The 21,981-nt window shown below is 44.2% G+C and overlaps 1 protein-coding gene across 1 annotated transcript in view; it reads left to right on the top strand.

Moving 5' to 3' along the window:
• The window catches only part of LOC143141951 (receptor tyrosine-protein kinase erbB-4-like), a 131,744-nt gene extending 111,591 nt beyond the window's left edge, over positions 1–20,153 (top strand). Inside the window, exons 20-27 of the mRNA XM_076302624.1 lie at positions 11,376–11,531; positions 12,034–12,109; positions 12,370–12,516; positions 14,327–14,424; positions 14,759–14,929; positions 17,198–17,507; positions 19,228–19,442; positions 19,911–20,153. Of these exons, the coding sequence (XP_076158739.1) occupies positions 11,376–11,531; positions 12,034–12,109; positions 12,370–12,516; positions 14,327–14,424; positions 14,759–14,929; positions 17,198–17,507; positions 19,228–19,442; positions 19,911–20,153 (1,416 nt within the window). The remainder of the gene's footprint in view (positions 1–11,375; positions 11,532–12,033; positions 12,110–12,369; positions 12,517–14,326; positions 14,425–14,758; positions 14,930–17,197; positions 17,508–19,227; positions 19,443–19,910) is intronic.
• Positions 20,154–21,981: the final 1,828 nt, after the last annotated feature.

Genomic DNA, 21,981 nt, shown 5'->3' with positions numbered 1-21,981 from the left:
CATTTGGGGGGGGGGGGTGTCTGAGTCACCACAGTGATGTTAGAGGAAGTGGCGCATCATTTTACGGCAACGCTGGTTAATATGTCAGGGCGACGGCAGAACCGGTTTGTCTTTATTTTCCATCATGCCTCAGGCATGTGTGTACGTGACTTGCTGTGAACGCACTCTCACCTGTTTCAGCTACAGATATCAGGAGAGACATCAACTTCCATGAAAGACAAAGATTTTTTGAACAGTTTTGAATTATTTATGTTTTCAGAGTTTCAAAGCATCCACTATGTAATCCATATTGCATCAATGCTTTTAAAATAGCATAACAAGATCCACAGGCATTGCAATTGAAAATAAATCTTACATCCAGTCACAGGCTTTTTCTTATACAGTACTCAACCCCCGTCTGATGGAATGGTTGTAAAGTAAAGTACCTATGTTTCACCTAAAGCTTTGACAAACTCCCATTGATTGTGGGGGCTGTATTGTGGAGTGCATTAAAATGTGCTGGATCGGTATTTATGAGGTGTTCAGGGGAGCCACACAATGATGATCATCGGCCTCTTACCTCCAGAGAGGTTGATTGACGTCCTTTATCGAGCATCGCCTCCCACAAAGTCTTAGTCTCCCGCCAGGAGAGAGAGAGAGAGAGGGGGAGAGAGAGAGGGAGGGAGAGAAAGAGAGAGTGCTTGTTTTCCGAAATGCTGGCTGAAACTGAGCGGGATTATTGACATTTACTCATGTAAATTCTGCAGAGGTAACATTTTATTGCAAGAGGATTGACATTTTGCGTTGATCCAGCAGAAAAGGTGGAATGGAGAGAGGTGGTTGGAGGAGAGAGGGAGAGATAGAGAGAGAGAGAGAGAAAGAGAGCGCGCACGTAAAAGAGAGAGAGAGGACGAATTGCATCCCATTTCAGACACTTTAGGTGTCTTGACACTTGGGTCAAATCCCGGTCCCTGTTAATAATGAAAGCCTCAAACAAATGCCAGCGCAGATAAGGAGACTCTTGCACATAATCAATTCCTAAAGCCACCTCCCTGCGCTGGAGCAATCCATATTCAAATTCTCCTCATCAACTGGGGTAAAAGAAATCCCACTGCCAAGTGGCTAAAACAGTTTACCATACCTCCACCAACATTTTCATCTTGTACCAAAAATCTTTTTTTTTTTGGCTTTTTTTTTTGTTTTATTAAATTGTTGGAAAGTGATTCACACAATTAGTCTTCTATCTTTTCGGAGTTCATTGTTCTGGTTGCCTTAGAACTCTTAAAAATGGGCTTCTTTCTATTCTGCCTCCAACTAAGAAGCCAGTGCTCGTGTCTCTGTGAGGTTGCCAACTGGAAGCCATTCCGTAACCCAGATAGCAAGAGAGGTTGGAAAAGGCACTGGCACAAAAGTGATCATCTCCTCCACCAGATACGACTGCCATTCATCTAGATGCAGGAAGCCCGCGTAGCAGTTTAGCGTCCGTCATTAGCGGCTAACAGAGGTGTTAGCGTAATAGGCTGTTGTTTCTGCCTGAGAGGGTGGCGGATGACAGCTCATCGTACACCTGTGCACTCAGAGCGCAGCAGGCCGCGACGTCAGATTAGATCTCGCTCATGCTCCCGCCTTACTCCTCCCACCTGAAGCTGTCAGTGGCGCCGCGTGCGCTCCTGACAGCGCCTCACGATATAAACACACACACACACACACACACACACACACACACATACAAAGGTAAAAATGTGTCAGGACACACAGAGGCATCACATGCAACCCCTTGTGTCCTCCCCTGGCAAGCTGTTAGTGTCTCTGTCAGTGCACATGACATATATACATCACTCACAGATGCACGTCTACACAAACATATATATATTTTCTGTAATGTATACAGAGAACAAACAGAAAGGCACATACTCATGCGTCTCCCTAGAATATAATACTTTCAAGTGTCAATGTCTCTCTAAAACACTCACACACACACACACACACACACACACACACACACACACACACACACACACACACATACACAAACAGGATGCTCAGGTCAGAACCCTACTGTACATCATAAACATACACAAAATTGTGAATATAGATTAACACCTATAAACACACACACACACACACACACACACACACACACACACTGGAGGAAGTGACAGCTGCTCTGACAGCCACTTGTCTGTGTAGTAGCTAGTCTGAAGGGGACTAAGGGGAAGAGAGTCATCTAGTTATCAGCCTAAGACTCATATATGGCTGTCACAAAGTGTGAGGACCGAAATGACATAACGTATCTCTGAGAACTCTGAGGAGGACGAGAAAACTGTGAGTCTGCACAGAGGGTACAGTAAGAGGCTGGCCATATTTCTCTGGTCTTTCTCTACGTCTGAGCTTGGGGCTATTTGATGCAAAACGGTAAAACCACAAAGCAGAAAAACGGAAATAAAATCATATATACACCAAGAGGTGGTTTAGTTGTTTTCAGTGACAAGCTCCTGCCAAATGCCGCCGAGAGAGAAAACTTTTCTTCATTTTCTTCTCTACAACACTTGTTTATGGCTTACGTCTTCCTTTGCGGTTGTTTGCATGCACCAGCTCGTGCTGATTTAAGCTAAATACCAAAGCATGTTACGTATAAACATATAAATTACCTATAACCTGCATTGTGTTCATCAATATTGCATTCACAGACATAACAATGTTCATAGGACTGTTTTCCTTTGCCAGTAAGAGAGAGAGCGGTGTATGTGTGTGTGTGTGTGTCTGTGTGTGTGTGTGTGTGTGTGTGTGTGCTCTGTGTGTGTGTGGTTAAGCGTGGATGCCCTCAGATGCCTAAGGCACAGGTGTGTGTCTGAGGAAGTGTGTGAGTTAGCCCAGTGAATGTGCTGGTCAAAGTCATATCAGCACACACACACACACACACACACACACACATAAAAACATGTGCACCAATGCACAATACACATGCACAGAGACATTAAAAAACACATATACGTAAGCACACAGGCTCATATACACATGCAAGCCAGGCACACGCATTCTCACACATACAGTATGCGCACACACACACAAAAACACACACACACACACACACACAAAACATACACAAAAACACACACACACAAAACACACACACACACACACACACACACACACACACACACACACACAGCACAGAAGCCTGAATGAGATCTGCTGACTGACTGAATGGGCCCATTGTATGCCTCCTTATCAGGTCCAATGCAGTTTTATTTTGCCCTGAAAGCTGTCTTCCACCACACACCTCAGTAGGAGAGCAGTCTTTTTTTACTTCTGAGACACACACACATGTACACACACACACACACACACACACATACACACACACACACAAAGAAATGTATTTTATGGGGTGAAATGTTGAGCCTAACTTCTCGAAGCATGACTGTGCATTTCATGGAACATAAATTAGGTGTATCATATGAGCACTGTGAATGGTAATGTGGTCCGAAAATGAACAACTTCTACACATTCATACAGTTAAGTGAGACATATGAATAAGACCTAGGGCCTAATTTAAATGGGCAAAGTTGCAAGACTAAAGTCTAATAGTCTAATAGACTAAAACTAATTTAATAATGAGGCCAAATCTATTTGCTAATTTAATACGATGAATAAGATCCTCGGCACAAACATTGGTGGCTCAGCTCAATGCTCCCACATGCTAACTTTAACCTGTTGAGGAGTGAATTATTTTCCGGGTTCCTTCTAGAATTCTACGCAAACAATCTATAGTTTCAGTGTTCTTTATACAGTCTATGGGGAACATTTCTGAGGGTAATTGTCGCATCATGGTGCGGAACTCTCGGTTCGCGGACATTCTAACCACATGCTCTGTGAGTGACTTTGTGCTTTGCTCGTCATTTAAAATAGGGACTCTAAACTCACTTTGCAATAGAACAGAAAGACTACAAAATAGTCCAAAAGGCATACATGGACTGGACTGAGTCAAAGAGCGAAGGAAAACAGGGAAGCAAATAGGCAGCAGCTCGGGAATATGTTCAGGGGAATGTTTACTTACACCAGTAGGATGCTTCCTCCAAGCACCTCTGACCTAATGTAATGTTGCCCTTTCTACCATGATAACATCATGAGAGCAGATTTAGGAAAGTGAACATCTGAGCAACCAAAATAACTAAAAAAAAGGTGTTTTGTGTTACTTCGCAAGTACTGAGATGAGATGTAGGGAGTCTTTTATTTTTGTTGATGGTGGCAAGAGCTGCAAGTGGGCGGCTTTGCCTTTTCAGCATGCGGAGCTGAGTCGGTCATGTGTTTTTGATCTGACTTTCCATATGGCTGGTTGTACAAATGATTAGCCTTCTCACCTGGAGGCACTGCCAGCCTGCAGAAGGAACCATTAGATGTTCTCAACATATTTAGCACATAACAAAAAAAGTATTCCAATGCTGCTTATACAACTAATATTCGTGGGACTAATTGTGGGAATTTCCATGAATTGCAGTGAGTCACAGCGTGCTGAAAAGAGGACAAAATTGATTTATTTGCTACACTATGCTATGTTGATAGAAGACCTCTACTGTTGCAGTGAAGCATGGCATGCATGGCATGCATGGCCATCATGGCTGTGGTCCAGCTTGGCGGCTTTCTCATGTGTCATTTTGAATGTGTTTATGCACTATAGGTATATGTGCTGTATGTATGTACTGTATATGTCTTATCTATAGTCACAAAAATAAGAAAAAATTCACAGTCTTATTTAAGCTTTAAAGGCTTTAATCTTACCACATATCTTTTCCAACCATTCACTTAAACCAGCTGATTCTATTCTCTTCAACCAGGTAGATGAGCGAATTAGTAAAATCATCTTAGCTAAGTACACAGGTAAAACCAATAAATGGTAGGACTTTTACTTTCTAAAGCCAAGCCAGATTTTTCCACCTCTGCACATCTCCGGGTCCTCATTAGAACTTTAGAACCACTCCAGCCCAACCCAGATGCCCAGTCAGTTCTCCATCCTTTGCCCTCTACTCCTTTTAACTGTGCTCTTCTACACCCACCCCTCTCTCCCTTTATCTTTGGTCTCGAGTTCTTTGCGTGTGGGGGCATGGCGTAAACAGACCTTTTTGTTTTTTTCTCCTTTTATTTATTTTCCTCCGCGTGTGCACTTTTCATTCTAATTAGCCCCGGGGTCTTCATGTGAAATATAATCTTTGTTATTTCCCCAGCCAAGGTGGGGGGTGGGTTGCTTAGGAGGTGGTGTAATAGGTCGCCAAGGGAACGCCTGCCTCTTTCCACACCAGAGAAACTTTAACCTCCATTAAAGCACACAGCAAGCACACAAAAAAAATAATAATAATAGTGTTAATAAAAAAATAAAAACACAGGCGTAATAGTGCCTGAGAGTTGCTGGAGGATCACCATGCTCAGCCCCCGGAGTTGGCGTCCGGCCCGCATTCCCAGCCACGGCCTGCTCTGTATGCGAGTAAACAGAGGCTTGTTATGCTAAACAGCTGTACCAGCCGTTGGTGCGCTGGAGTTTTGGGCTGTTTTATGATGCAGTCACGCCTGCTTGCACACTCAAGCCGGCTGTACACACAGAGGGAGAGACAGAGAGGAGAGGAGAGGAGAGCTTGGACCGAGCCTTGTCAAATTCCCGGAGTGTCGACTCTCATCTTGTCTGCCTCACATCCACTCAAACTCCAATCCAACGTGGCCATATATCGATGCCACTGGACACGTGCCATTATAGCTTGTATTAGTAAGTGCTGTGAAGCATGTGAAGAGACCTTGGACAAGACAATAAACAAAAAGATGCAAACAATTTCAACCTTACAAGGTGTCATGGTCAAGTTTTGCACTGCGGTTGTGTTACGGTTAATACGAAACTCTTTCATCCCTCATTTTTCAAAATTGGACATCTGCATGGACGTCTACATGGACATCTGTAGGTTTTTTATTTTTTATTTCTTGGATATATTTGAAATGACAAAGAATAAAGGCCTGTGGATTTCTTATCCCATGTGCCAAGCCTTATCAAAATTTAGCTTCGACTATAGTACGAGAAGCTGAAGGGAAATCAATGCGCACTGAATCAGATCGGTTTCATGCAGCAGCTTGTTAAATGAACGCTGCCTCTGTGCTTTGTACAAGTATTTGTCAGAGCTGTCATAGATCAATTTCGCATCCACCTGTTCGGTACGTGAGTGAAACACTTTTTTTCCCCCTGAATCACAGCAGACCAACACATCTACAGTTTTCTGCTGTCAAAACAAAGCTTTGCGTGCAGCTTACTCTAAACATCTCTGTTAAGAATTAACAAGTCCACCGACAACAATGTGACTTGCATTCTTGTTGATGTGCTTTTAGCGTGAGAATCGTTAACCCTTAGGAAAATAGGTGCTTGTTTTGAACGACTATTACATTTTTTTCAGTCACTAACAAGCGTTTGTCTAACCTGTTTTTCACATTTTCAAAACTCTAAACACAATTAGCACAGCATCGGTCTTTTGTGGCCATACCATTCACACATTTCATGTCGTTTTCACACAATATGCAGTCAGTGAACACATTTCCACAATGCTTACATTTTCTTAACAGACAAGCTATATCTCCCAACAAAATTGTAGATTGTTTATGTAGTATTTACGAATTTTAACACACAACATCCCACAATAGCAAACACAATATTCCAAACCTTAGATACAGTATAAAAACCTCTGCTTCTGCTCTGCTACCAAGTGGTTTTATCCCAGGTGCATCGCCTTGGATAATATCAGATGCAATGTTGATGAAAACATGTGGCCTAATCCCAAAGATCGCAGAGATTAGATACAGTATTTTTGCTTTTTGTTTTTTTTTAGTCCCCCCCCCCCCTTTTTGTCTGGGCTTTTTGCTGTTGTGTTTTTTGTTCAGAATGCTCTTGTATGTTTCATGGATATTTTGTTCACTGTAAGCAATACTGTAAAACTTTTTCTGTAAACAGTATTTCTACTTACCTCCTGTAGTAAACAGTAAAGGAAAAAACTGATTTGCTTTTTACTGGAATGCTTTTGAATGTGAACATTACATGTGGACATACAGTTCCCAACCAAGAAATTTAGTCTGTGTGTGTGTATGTGTGTGTGTATATTTATAGTTGTGTCTGTGTGTTTGTGTGTGCGCGCATCCGTGTGTTTGTGTAGTCGTGCATGTACTGGCTATCACCGTGGCAGGCAGCATGAAGGCAGACAAGTCACCGCACATTATCCCCAGCCAGCAGTATCACCAGCCTGCCGTCACTCAGTGAAAAACGCCCAAATCACACCCATGAACGGACAAGCACAGAGGAACCGCAACCTCTGATAAAATTCTGCCAGACTCCGTCCGTCCCCTCTGACTGCCCACCCTCTCAGCGCCCCCTCTCTCTGTCTCCCCGCTCTGCTAACCAGGCACAGGGCCGGAGGTCCAGTCCAACCCCTTACAGGATGTTGCAGCAGGGCTGAAAACACTAGGCAGGCCACAGGACAGGCTGCCGGATGCTGGCACTATTGCATTTGGGGCCCGTTGTGTTTATGGCCGCCCAAAGTAAATGAATGTGTGCCTGTGCCCATTTAACATTTCTCTTTTCGCCGTGGTGCCGTTCATTGCTTTATCGCTAGCTGATCAAGTGTATTAATGGGCTATATGCGCCATCGATCTCTAATTCTTCTCAAGCAGACACGGAGGATAAATATTACGGGACACGGGCATTTCAGGGCTCATTGTAATCAACATCTCTATTGATCCGCTGCCGAGGTCCCAGAAGTAATCTATTTTAAATACACTTTCTCTCTCTCTCTCCCTCTCTCTCTCTCTCTCCTCTCTCTATCCTCTCTCTCTCTCTCTCTCTCTCTCTCTCTCTCTCTCAGCCAGCCTGTCCCCTTCCATTGTAATTGTTTTGGCAGTCAGCCATGGCATGTCCAAGTGGGGTCTCTGCCCCGTGCTCCCTTTCTCTTGGAGGAGAGTTAAGCAAATGCTTTTTGTGCTAATCAGATTTCTTCCATCATTTTAATGCAGCAGCCTCCGAGGCATTATATTTGCATCATGTGAATGGTATGGGCTGTAGTATGTATTGTGAAGTGCTGTGTTCTCGTTTTTTTGTTGCATCATTCATTTAACATGCTGCAAGTTCCGTGGAAGAAATCAGAGTCAAGTCAAGTCACGTTTATTTATAAAGCACTTTAAAAACAACAACAGCTGACCAAAGTGCTGGACAGGCAAGTTAGTACGACTTGGTAGACAACAAAAAACACAACAAAAAGTGAGGATAACAATATTTACAGGCAAACAAACAAACAAATACATAAGACAATCAGACTGTGTTAAACGCAAGGGCATAAAAATGGGTTTTTGGTGAGATTTAAAAACACTCAAGGAGGGAGCCAGGCGTATATGTTGGGGCAGCTCGTTCTAGAGCTTTGGTGCAATCATCGCAAAAGCCCGGTCCCCTCTGCTCTTTAGCCTAGAACGAGGCACAACCAGCCGGAGTTGGTCAGCAGACCTAGAAGCCCTAGAGGATGTCTGCACCTTCAGGAGATCTGCTATGTACAGTGGGGCCAGACCATGTAAAGATTTAAAAACAAATAAAAGAACTTTAAAATGTATTCTAAAACGCACAGGGAGCCAGTGAAGGGCTGCAAGCACTGGTGTAATATGCTCACACCGTGTTTTGGTTAGAAGGCGGGCTGCAGCATTCTGAACAAGTTGAAGGCGGGATAAAGAGGAACAGCTAATGCCCACATATAGGGCGTTGCAGTATCAGCATACGCCAGCATACACCAGTCAGCATATTCGCAACTATAATTTTAATTTTAACTATTTGAAAGACATTTTCACATTTGACATTTGTAACACACTTGCACGGTGGGTGTACCTGTGTGTATCCATGCTTCATGTGTGTCTTTTTTCATGTGTATGTCGGAGAAGGCATTTAGTGCCTACAGCATATGCTGTATGTATGTTTGTGACTGGTAAGAGGATATAAGTGAGTATAAGTGAGTGTGTATAACAGATAGAGAGAGAGAGAGAGAGAGAGAGGAGGAGGAGAGAGTCTGTAAGGACATGAGTACCTGCATGGTTGGTCACACATGTCTGTGTGTGTTAGTGTGTGTGTGTGCGTGTGTGCATGTGCATGCGCGTGTGTGTGTATGTCTGTGTGTGTGTGTGTGTTTGTCTGTGTGTGTTTATGAGTATGTATGTGTTAAGCCTGTACTCACAGGTGCTAGCGGGAGGGAGAGAGAGAGAGAGAGAGAGAGAGAGACCACCATGTGTGGCTATCTGTGGGGTGGCGGCGGCAGCAAAGGCAGTGGCAGTGCTTGAGCAGCTGGGGCATGATGGATGAGCTGAGCCCATGCCCTGTGCCAGACGCCTGCTCTATTGATTTATCCACACATTTGTCTGAGGCGCAGCTACAGCGGCAGGACAAAATGCATTCGGGCACAATCTGCTTGACTCAGCTTTTGTCTGCATGCCTGATATGTACACACATATATCCCCCACCTCTGCCGCATAAGTATTTCTGAGCGGGCAATGATTCTTCCCCTCCAGGGGAGAATGGATAGCTTGTAAAGAGTACTTCACACACTGTAAGCACGGGCACTTTGCAGGGAAGGTGGTGGCAATGATGGTGTGTGTGTGTGTGTCTGTGTGTGTGTGTGTGTGTGGTGGGGAGGTTGCAGGGGTGCTCTCACCACTCACCAGATGTTTATTGATTAGCATATAACCTGCCGTCGACACGTTTAACATCTCTAATGGAACACAAAATGGCCGTCAGCCTGTGCTGTGCTATAGCTGTGTTTTAGGCTGTGGTGTGTGGTGGCAGCCCGTAGATCATTGAGCAGCAAATGAGAATTGGGCCACGTGTCTATTTCTGTATAGTTCTACCCGGCATCTCATTTTGCGTCTTTGTTCACTGGCGTACGTAATTAACATTAAAAGGCTGGCAGGACATCAATTTTCTGACTGCCTAATTGTCTTTAAAATTGACGAAATTGCACAGCGCAGTTCTAATGAAAGGTCGATATTCTGATGCTCATTGACTCCACAGACTACCTATTTTTCCAGTCTGGTAAACACTTTGAAATGTTTTGTTTTTTTTAATCAACAATCTCAGTCATGTGGAGTCTCAGATGTTCGTGTGCACACCTACACATTTCTGCACAATCTATCGTCACTAGCCCCAAAAATGCATGCATACACAAATGCACATTCATTTGCAGTCATACATTAGTAGATCCGGTCCATATTCACAAATGCACTCAAATATAGACCTGACATTATGGTAGCACATGCTGACAGTGTCAAGCAAAATCGCTTATAAGGGTACCAGGTTTAGGATATGATCTGTCAGAGGTCTCCTATCTCTCCTCCTCTCTTATATGGTTTTAATTTTTTCGCCCCTCTCAAAGCCCCAGTAATTGCATTTTAATCAATGATTAACATAAAGCCATAAATCACATCGAGAGCCCTTGATGAAGGTGAGACTGGATGACCCTGGCAGGGTGAAATGAGAGCAGGCGTCACGGTGATGGTGCATAGAGAACCTGTGTGAGGGGGATGACCCTTCTGTCCCTATACGCCACCACACAGCCTGATTAGGTGTCAGCTGGATTTACAGATGTTCTCAGAAGGCTTTGGATGGAAAGGGACGTGTCCCAGGATGAGGCCCTGATGCACCCCATAATAGTGACCATGGGCTGAGAATGTTATAGCTGATATGGAAGGAATCTCAGTCAATATCTATGTTTGCTGTTTGTTGTGTATACGTGGTGAGGTGTCTGTGTGTGTGGGTGTGGGTGGGTGTGGTGGAGAGGCTGTTAGTACCACATTTCATCGAGTCTTACCTGTGATCATTATGATGCATAACATATATACTGTAATATCTTAAATGTAAATGTCATCTAATTTTATTATAAACAAAGAGGGCCTATTTTTTCATTTAGGTTTAGTTGGTCATTTATATTCATTGAAAAACTGACTAACATGTTGGTGACCTTTCAAAAAAAAATATTCATAGTTTTTGCCATAGTGCATGCCATTTATATTTTCCTTTTCTTTCATTTTCATTGATTAACATACTGTTAACACTGTTGATATTATGAACATGGTAGATATTAGAGCAGTAGTAAGTATTCTTGATTTTCTCACCAAACATTACCATCACCTCTGCTGCTGTATGTCTCCCAACCATGTTAAATCTTGACAAGATTTCTAGGACAATATGTAATTGAAATCTTAAGAAGACTTCTGATTGCAATGTCTGCAAGCCTGAAGGAGAGTGTAATCATACACTTCATGAATAAAAATCAATTCAATACACTATATTTGAAAAGAGAAACCGTAAAAGAGTGATTATTAATGTCTTATGTAACCTTTGCCAGGGTATGATGTATCTTGAAGAGAGACGACTGGTTCATAGGGACCTGGCAGCCCGGAATGTTCTGGTGAAATCTCCCAACCATATCATGATAACGGACTTTGGGCTTGCTCGTCTTCTGGATGCGGATGAGAAAGAATACAATGCTGATGGAGGAAAGGTTGGTGGTGTGGTCATTTTCATTTTAAATGAAGAAAAGATTTTTTTTTTACTCATCTCATTTTTTACTCATCTTATCTCATTCGTTGACTCATGCGGTATAGCCTACCTATCCAGAAGCAAAGGTGGTCCTCTAAATTGCAAACCAATATTTATTTAATTGCTTTTTACAAATAACAACATTAAGCAAAAGCCCACATGATGACCTGGAGAAAGTTCTAACTACAAAATGGCAACTACTGTGTGAGACGGCCCTACCCCCTAAGGGTGCAATACCATTCGGCCAAAGTTGATCATTTACCGGGAAATCCGATTCAACGTCCAAGCCTAGTGTTATGACTGTGTATTATTACAATGTAATTACCATGTATTGTAATAACTTATGTAAATAAGAGAATTGACTAAATTATTCGCTTTGGAAAAAAGTGTCTGCTAAATACAATAATCATAAACATATTAGTTAAGAAAACACAACGCTTAATGAAACGACTCATTTATTACAGATGCCTATTAAGTGGATGGCTTTGGAGTGTATCCATTACCGGAAGTTTACCCACCAGAGTGATGTGTGGAGCTATGGTGAGTGTTCTCAGTCACACTTCACTGACAAGCCTAGCCTCTTTAGATACACGAGGGAGAGTTGACACAAGTCCATGTGCAGGGACTACCAAGCATTCCCAGAGGTGACATTGGATAGCTAAGTAAAGAATATGTGTCTAGACAAGATGTGTCATTTTCTTGATTGTCTCTGTGAAATCCCTTTATTTGACTTAAAACTAGTTATGTTAATACTTCTGAGAAAACCAGATTTGCTTCTGAATATCTTATTGATTGTGCAGGAGTGACCATCTGGGAGCTGATGACCTTCGGGGGAAAGCCGTACGATGGCATCCCAACTCGTGAGATACCAGACATCCTGGAGAAGGGGGAACGTTTGCCACAGCCTCCCATCTGCACCATAGACGTCTACATGGTCATGGTCAAATGTACAAGCGATTTCTCTCTTCTCTCCATGCACAGAAATCCACATCATACTTTCATTTAACAAGAATATAGTATGTAGTATTTGTTTTTTGCTAAAAGTAGCTTTAATATTAATGTTTTACTCTGCAACAATGCAGACACTACTTGCCCGTGTATATATGAGGTGTTAAAATGTATTGCACTGTTGGGTCATATAAAGTCTTACACTTTAACATTATCACAGTTTATGTACAATACAATATTTAGAAACAGTTTAAATGTAAGATTAATTTATTGACAAAACCTTATAGAAGGTCAATATTGCATTTCCAAATCTCCATGAATCCCTAGTTTTGGTAATAGACCAAGTTAAGGCAACTCAGTGTAATTAATGGATGATATGCAAGAGAGCACAGGGGGAAACCTGCTCCTCTTGTATAGGCCATGCACGTAAGCCCAGACGACCACACACACACACACACACACACACATCCATAGACACCCTTGAACGCACACAAAAGTACACCCCCAAGATTGGCACTAGCTCACCCCATTCCGACATCTCATGTCCACCTTTTCACCCTCGGCTGTGTCTCAGTGTTGGCGCACACAGATCTGCTGTTAGCACCGTGACCCCTCTTTTTTTCCTCCTCCGCCACAGAAAAGAGAGGGGGAAACGGAATTAGCAGACTGGTCAAGCGTTGCACGCAATCTGCCGCCTAAGCGAAGATCAGGCGAAAAAAAAGCGACACACACATACACACTCTCAAAAAAAATACTAGGGGTCCACGATTAGATGCATTAATTCTAATTACATGTTGACTGTGAGTTGTTGTTTATGATTCGATTCGCTGTAGCATTAATGCCCCCGTGGAGAGCGAAATATTGATAGAGATGAAATGGAATTTGATTGCTCGAGTAATTGCCGCTCATTTAGATAATGCGTTCGAGTGTGGCTGAAGGGGAAATTAATTGGGAGGAAATGAGAGGAGAAGCAATGCGAGGTGAAAGCATGTAAGTGGTTGTCAGAGATATGTTCCCCCCCACCCACCCACCCACACACACATACATACACACACACACATACACACACCACAATACACACATAGTAACACACAGAAAGCTCAAAAAGGATCAGCTATTCTGGTTTCCATCTTAACCCCTAAACACATCATTTTGCCACCCAAAACTGATCTAGTGGACAGACAGAAGACTTCCCTCTCACAAAATTATGCAAACAACAAAGGCAGTAAATGAGAGCCATTAAATCGTTTGCCTATTTCAGTTCAGGCAGAACCATTTAGATCCCAGTTTTCCTCATCTGTTACATCTTTTAACAGTTTCATGAATCTCTCCAGATGTGCTTTAAATGTCATTGTACCTGTGACAATGACAATAAAGACCTATTCTATTCTATGCTGTACAGTTGAACCTCCTTGAGAAGGCATGATGACTGGAAACATGGCACAGACATGTTTGATATAAATGTAAATGTGTAGATTTTTTTTGTAGTTTTTTTAAAGTATATTTTTTGGGCTTTTTATGCCTTTAATCAGAGAGGACAGTGAAGATCGACAGGAAGTGAGTGGGAGAGAGAGCCGGGGTGGGATCCGGAAAGGACCACGGGGCGGGAATCGAACCCGGGTCGCCGGCGTACGGTGCAGGTGCCCCAGCCAGTCGCGCCACTGCTGGGGCCAATGTGTAGATATTTTTTTTACAGTTTTCAGTTGCCTTTGGTTCTGTTTGATTCTGTTGGTAGAAATATTACCCATCTGAACACTCAAAATTTTGTCCAGAGATTTTAAGTCAAAGCCAACTTAATCTTTCCTGCAGGTTGGATGATTGATGCCGACAGCAGGCCCAAGTTTAAAGAACTGGCCGCTGAGTTTTGCCGAATGGCTCGGGACCCCCAGCGGTACCTCGTCATACAGGTAGGATCAATACTTTATGGGCACTGTTGAGCCAACTAACCCTGGAGACAAGCCCTGCAATGTCTACTCAATTGTATCTACTCTTTTCCTTTACATAATTCATTTCTTGGGAATTGATATTGATTAATGACATTGATCAACAAAGATACTGTATAAAGAAAATTATTATAGATTGACTGTAATTCAACCACTAACATCAGGTTAGGTACAGTATGTGTGGAGTCAGCAAAGTTGATCGGCCGTGTATTGGCGTTGTAGTTGTATGTCTAGGGATGAGATTCACCCTAGAGTGCAGAAATGGAGACAACATGTTTGATAATTCTATCCATGTCAGGGAGATGATCGTATGAAGCTGCCCAGCCCCAATGACAGCAAGTTCTTCCAGAGCCTTCTGGATGAAGAGGACCTTGAGGATCTGATGGATGCTGAGGAGTACTTGGTCCCCCATGGGTTCAACATGCCCTCGTCCACCTGCACGTCCAGGCTCCATGTGGACTCCAACAGGGTGAGAAGATCTGCTGTGGCATTTATTTCATGCTTTCTGTAGTATTTAGTATGTATGTAGTTCTGTAGTATTTCAGTATTTATTTATAGTGTGCAGTAATATTTAGTTATTTAAACACAGTTATTTCATTTGGTACACAGTAGCAAATGTCATCAAAGTAAGACAATGGACAGTGACATAAAGCCTGTCAAACCTCAGGAAAATGTAGATGTGCCATAGTACAAACCATTCACATAAAACAAGCATATTCATGTTTGTTTTTTTTCAGTTGCATTCATTATCCACAAACATTCCTTTAACAGGAAACTCAATTCCATGTCAACACAATGTCATAGATGTGAGAATGAATTTTATTGTACTTTCTTTTTTTTATAATGCTGATCGCTCCATCTGCTCTCAGTCCATCTCGTTCTCTCTCTGGGGGTATTGTTGAGTGAGCCGACGAGGCGTCTGTGCTCTCTGAGGCCTGATCCCCGAACATTAAAGGCCCAGACCCACTCTATGCGCCAGTCCTTCCCCGGCAGCCGTTTTCATTACCGAGACCTCTGTGTGCAAATAGCAGTGTCTCTACTAAGACGCGCACAGTTTGCTCAGAGACAATGAGCCGGGCCGGGGATATTTACTCTACTGTCCGGCGGCACCGTCTCGAGACGTGACGGCGCATTTCATATCGGCGATGGATTCCGGGCCCACCCATCGTCTCCGGAGACCATGCCCGTGGACGGACTCTCTCTTTCTCTCTCTCGTTGGCCTCTGGAACAGGAAAAGGTCGTTGAGGCAACCTCAAATCTTTCAGTGTAATTATGCGGTCAAACACCGTCGCTGAAAATAGCTGCAGTTGTTTCTGATCAGGAATCGCTTAAAAGAATTTATGAGATTCCATTTCCTTGTGATGTCACAGTTCACCATTTGAAGGGGTATGGGAAATCGGGTACGGTGGGGGTTGGTCATGTGATCAGCACTAGCCAGCAGATGCATCCACTGGTCAGGTTTGGGGTCAGTCCAATTTAAATAGAGTAATTTCTTCGATCCCGCAAATTGAATTTTAATTTACAGAATAATAGAGCTGTGGCAACAAGGTTTCACAACATGACAAAGGTTACTGGATACTGGAAAACAGAGGAGGCCTACATACTCATGGAGTCAGTGTCTGTATGTTAGTCTGTTAGTTTCATTATTGGTCATTCCCATTAACTTCCATGTCCTTCCAATCTGTTTAAAATGAGTCCCCACGATTTAATTATAGAAACATTATGGAGTTTTGGTCTGAAACGGGAGATATACCCACCTAAAAACGGCAAAAGCCTTGCACCATCACCCTAGGTGGTGCTTATGAAAGCCTTGCTAATATGCTAACTGGAGTCTTTTGGTGATATTGTTGGCAACATCATGCCTTGAAGGCTTTTCTAACTTCTTCACAGAGTATTGTGTCCTATCTGAACAAAGGCAAAGGGCCCACACATTTACTTAAAAATAATTTAACAATTCCCACAGCACTGGGTTCCATTTTTAAAATGGAATCTCTGAGCCCTTTGATGACCCATGTGTAGACATGTTAGGAGAGAGACTGACCAAGCTGGAAGGGAGGCAGAGCCTGGCAGAGAGGGCAAGAGTTCAGAGAAAATTCTAGAAAAAGGGAGAAAGACCATGGACATACTGTATGGGTCCCATTTCCCCCTACCGGCTTCATCCGTTTAATCTACATTCCTGTTTGTAGAGAGCATAGAACACAAACAGCTGACATCAAGCCATGACAGGCCATGTGACACGTTCACCTTGGTGTTTCTACTTTTACTTATTTCTGTTTCTGACATCTGCATAGGCATTTGTGATTTATCACGATGTTCTCTCGTCATCCAGCATGGTGATGTATTTTTTTTCACACAATCATGTTTGCTTGTCCTCCCGCAAACGTATCATATCGTATCAAGTCAATAGGTCCAAGGCACAGGTGAACACTTGATCATTTAAGTGTTATCAGTAAAAATGTGCAGTTTTCTTGACATGATTAGATCATTATCATAGATCATATTCATGACATATGGTTCATGTGTGTACATGCCCTGTTACATAAATTATCAAAAGCCTATTTACCAGTATACCATGTATAATTCTAGACAACACATGGCATGCTAACATCAAACATTAATGTGAAATAAAATTAGTGGCACAGATTAACCTACACAATTTGTGCAGTGCATGCAGTGATCTTACCTGCGAGGTTATCAGTGTTGACTTGAAGTCTCTTCCTCCACTGCTGTTGAACAGAATCAGTTTGTGTACCGCGAAGGCGGCTTCGCCTCGGACGAGGGCTCTGGCGGTCGCCACCACGGCGTGGGCAGTTCCAGCTGCAGCGGCGTCTCTGAGCCCTCCGGCACTCAAGGGGGCGCTCTAGAGAGCCTGGAAGACCAGCGGTGCAACGGAAGCCTCCAGAAACAGCCAACAGCCCGCGTGGTGGAGGACAGCAATGGCCAGCGCTACAGCGCCGACCCCACCATCTTCCTGGGGGAACGCGGGGCCCGTGGGGACACGGACGAGGATGGATACATGACCCCAATGAAGGACAAGAGCTCCACAGGTGTGTGGTCAACAAACATGGAATTATACAATAAAATACTCATCACTTTTATAGAGTAATACGTAAGGGATAATGTATTGTCCACCGGTAATTATCAGAAAATAAGTCTCGACAGGGAGAACAGAACCTTGCTTCGACCTGAAGGGACTTATTTTCTGATAATTACCGGCGGACAATACATTATCCCGCTTATTACACGGCTACTTGACAAAACGAGAAAAGAAACCTAACACAACGAATCTTTAAAAATTATTTTGCTACCGTTTTGTGTCTTCCGCTGACAAAATAAATAGTTCGCCACACAGATAGAACTTGACAGTTTCAGGTGTTGCGTGGCAACGTCTTACTAGCTTTCCCTTTCAATGAAATTCCATTGCAATAGACTTCTCCAGAATATATCCCGCCTCCTAACTTCCGTATCCATCCAACTTCCGGGCGTGGATTGTCTATGGGAAATAACATGGCGTTTTGAAAGATCGTACCTGTCAAACTCTGTAGGTGACAAATTAAAAAAAGCTGCTGGGCAGATTGACCTACACACTTCTGCCATCTAGTTTCCACTGGATTTTTTGATTTTCGGTGCCGTTTAAGTAGTATAGTCTATAGTATACTACTTAAACGGCACCGACAATCAAAAAATCCAGTGGAAACTATATGGCAGAAGTGTGTAGGCCAATCTGCCCACCAGCTTTTTCAACTTCGCTACCTACAGATGTTTTACCGGTATGATATTTCGAAACGCCATGTTATTTCTCATAGACAATCCACGCCCGGAAGTTGGATGGATACGGAAGTTACGGAGGCGGGACTTATTCTGGAGAGGTCAATAAGCGAACGGAATTCTTGCGGAGGGATATGAAAGACGTTAATCAACCCGTTGCCATTGACAGCGGTGATTATATACTTTGCCGGTGATTTATATAGATTTAACATAGGCCCGAACGTTGGGAAGGCCTATTCATGTGAATGGAACTTTCTGCAGCACTCTGAAGAGCCGTGTAATAAAATACAGTAACATATAGTTATATAATATAGCAGAAATTAGTACTGTATATAAACAAGTAGATCAAATTTCACATGTCAATTAAGTCAACTGGTATTGTTTGTGACAATGTATAAGCATGCTTTTTCATGAAGTGGGACTTATATGCAAGATGTTTTCATCAATATCAACATAAACTTTTCCACACAACTTTTTAAAAGAGACTCCTCCACTCATCCACCCTCTCTTTCACTATGCACTGACTAGCCTAAGGTTGCCAAGTTTGTCCAGATCCTCTGTCCCTGAATATAAGTCTGTTTACTTCCGTTAATAATGCACCTCCTTTATTCATTCATTTTAATACCTTGCGGTTACATTCATCTAGTGAAATCTCTCTCTATCAGCCTCCGTTGTTCTCCCCTTTCTCTACTGCAGTCTTTTGCAATCACCATTTCACAGCATTACAGAAAACAAAATGCAACATGAAAGCAGCTACACCAGTGTCAAGGGTTGGGTAGTCGAGAAATCAATGGGTGGCTGGCCTTTTATATCTCAAATCTTCACAGTGGCTTATTATTCAACTCTGCATTCAACTAGCAGAACTTAAGAGCGAAAATTGCCCAAGCGTTGTTGGCAGCAAGCCCACAAGGTCCTGACTGTGCGTACTTCATTCCATACACCCTAGGCTCTTTGCTGAATGAATAATCTCACCATATTGCTCCTTTTTTTTCTCGATAGAGTATCTGAATCCCGTGGAGGAGAATCCCTTTGTCACTCGCCGCAAGAATGGAGACATTCACGCTCTGGACAACCCGGGATACCACAGCACCCCCAACGGCCAGCCAAAAGGAGAGGATGAGTACATCAATGAGCCGCTGTACCTCAACACCTTCCACAACACCGGAGAGGTCAACCCGGAGATGCTGAAGAAGAACGGCATCCCCATTCCGATGGCTGTGACCAGCGCGGCGGCGGCCGCAGCAGCATCGGCAGCGGCCACAACCGTCGCCCACGGGCCACACGCCACCAGTCAGCCGGGCAACCCGCCCCACCAGGCCCCAACTCCGCACGTCCACTTTGTTCTTCCACCAGGTCATGGCACAGGCCAGTCCGTGGGGCCTCCAACCCCTCACCCAGCACAAATACTCCACGGCACGTTTCCTGGCAAGTCCGCTCACCTGGCCCAGGCCGGACACCCGGGCCAGCTGTGCCACGCTTCGGCCGTGGGCATCGGCACAGGCCACCATCTGCCGTCCGTCTCTGCGGGTCAGACAGTCAGCCAAGCGGCCCAGGCAGCGGCCCAGGCCGGCAAGCCGATGGTCATCGGCCAGAGTGGCCTGCCCGCTCTCACGTCTGCCCACCTTAGGCACCCGGGCGCCATGCTGCAGGCAGGCCACGCCGGCACCATCATGCTGGACAAGAAGTCCAAGAAGACCTTCGACAATCCAGAGTACTGGCAGCACAGCCTTCCGCCAAAGTCCAGCAGCCAGCAGAACCCGGCGGACCCCACGCAGGTGCCGGGGAACCCCAAATTCTTCTACAAACAGAACGGGCGCATCCGACCAGCCGTGGCGGAGAACCCCGAGTACCTTTCCGAGTTTGCCCTCAAGCCGGGCACTGTGTTGCCACCCCCGCCGTACCGGCAGCGGAACACTGTGGTCTAGTCCTCGAAACCCCCCCCCCCCCGCCGCTGCCACCAGCTGGTTCCCTTTGTCCTTCATTCACTCTCTCCAGAGCCTGGTTCCTGGTACCAGCACTCGACCCTCCCATGGTTCCTCCCAAGTGTCCCTCAGAACTGGAAGGTGCAGCGCGAGAGCCAACACACAGGTTGTTCACCTCTGGAACCTCTGGAATACCCTCCTCCCCAAACACACACACACACACACACACACACACACACACACAGGCATATACACACACACAGGCATATACACACACACAGGCATATACACACACACACAAACGCACACACACACGCACACACACACACACACGCACACACACGCAGACACACGCACACAGACGCACACACACACACACACACACACACCCACAGATATATCTGAGAGCAGGCTCCATTGGAAATGTGGCCTCTCCCTCTCCCTTCCAGACAGGCGATGACACGCCAATCAAATCCTGGTCGTCTCTGCGCACACCTCCCTGTCCCAAGAATTGTCACGGTGACCTTTTCCAAATGAGTCGATGCCTCTCCCAACACACACACACACACACACACACACACACACACACACACACACACACACACACACACACAGTCACAGTCACATGTGTCGTGCAGCTCTCCTCTCTCTCCTCTATAGACAGACAGGTCTGGCCCCTGTGTGTGGGGCACAGCGGCTCTATGAAAAGGAACAAGCGCTTCAAAGCAATATGGAGTTGAGTCGCCGTAATTAGTGACAGTAATCCACACAGACACAGTGTGCACACACACGTCGAGGGAGACTCCGCGGAACGTTCCGGAGATTTTGAAGTTGAATGCGCTGACAGAGGGAATTTATACCGAGTAAATATTTACATGCCCTTTTCCTGGGCACCTAATTGGAATCCAGCAGTCTGACAAACAGTCATACTCCATGATCTCTCAGTGTTTATACCATCATTTCATGGCCATTATGTTTCTACCACTCGTGCTCGTTTGGTGATTTTTATTTTCTTTTTAAGTCTGTACAAAACTCAATCCAGGCTCAGGTTGTATATACTGGGAGGGTAAGGCATGGGTTGCTTCGAGGCGCATACTCGTGTGTATGTAGTCCCAGAGCTGGCATCTGTCTCCTTGCAGAGTGTCAGTTATGTAGGTTGTAAAGCCCCTTGTTGCTCGACACACAGGCCTTGAAAGACCAAGGGTCCCGATAGGCGATGGGAGTCGCGCACTGTTCCTTATAAAATGGGTTTTTATATATGGGCCTGTGGAGAGGTAGTGGAAACCACTAGTAGTAGTGGTAGTGGAATGAGTGGCTCTCTGAATGCTGATATGCACTGAATCCCTTCTGTTCTCCTAAGATGGCCACTGACTACACATGCTGTAGGACAGGCCTGGGGTACTTTTCCCAAAAGGATAGTTGGAACTATGCAGTTGCGACACAAGTGTTTCCCAAAACCGTAGTTTAAACTATGGTGGTGCAACTTACATAGACCGATGTATCATTAAGTGACACAGGTGTTTCCCAAAACCATACAGTAGCTCCAACAGAGGTTTGCAAACATTGTCGTTCAGTTTTGTCATTCGAACTACAGTTCTCCTGTGGTTGCATAGTTCTGGGGATCTTCATAAGACGTCACTGATGTCAGTTATTTGTGTTAAAATTAATAATTAAAAATATGTTCAGGTTACTGGTTAACATTTGACATTGCTAACCATCATGCAACCTTATTTATAATTACCTAAAGCTAGAAAACACATCATTAAAAGCTCCACTTGCAGAAATGTGCATGCAGGTGAATTCACATACCTGCAGATTATGTTAAATCTGT

This window comes from Alosa pseudoharengus, unplaced genomic scaffold, assembly GCF_046254945.1.
Source record: "Alosa pseudoharengus isolate Yale_2024_CS ecotype anadromous, Long Island Sound unplaced genomic scaffold, YU_APseudo_1.1 YU_APseudo_1.1_scf_24, whole genome shotgun sequence".
Classification (NCBI taxonomy): Eukaryota; Metazoa; Chordata; class Actinopteri; order Clupeiformes; family Clupeidae; genus Alosa; species Alosa pseudoharengus.
The sequence above is the reverse complement of the archived record's forward strand: the minus strand, read 5'-3'. Positions and strand labels throughout refer to the sequence as shown.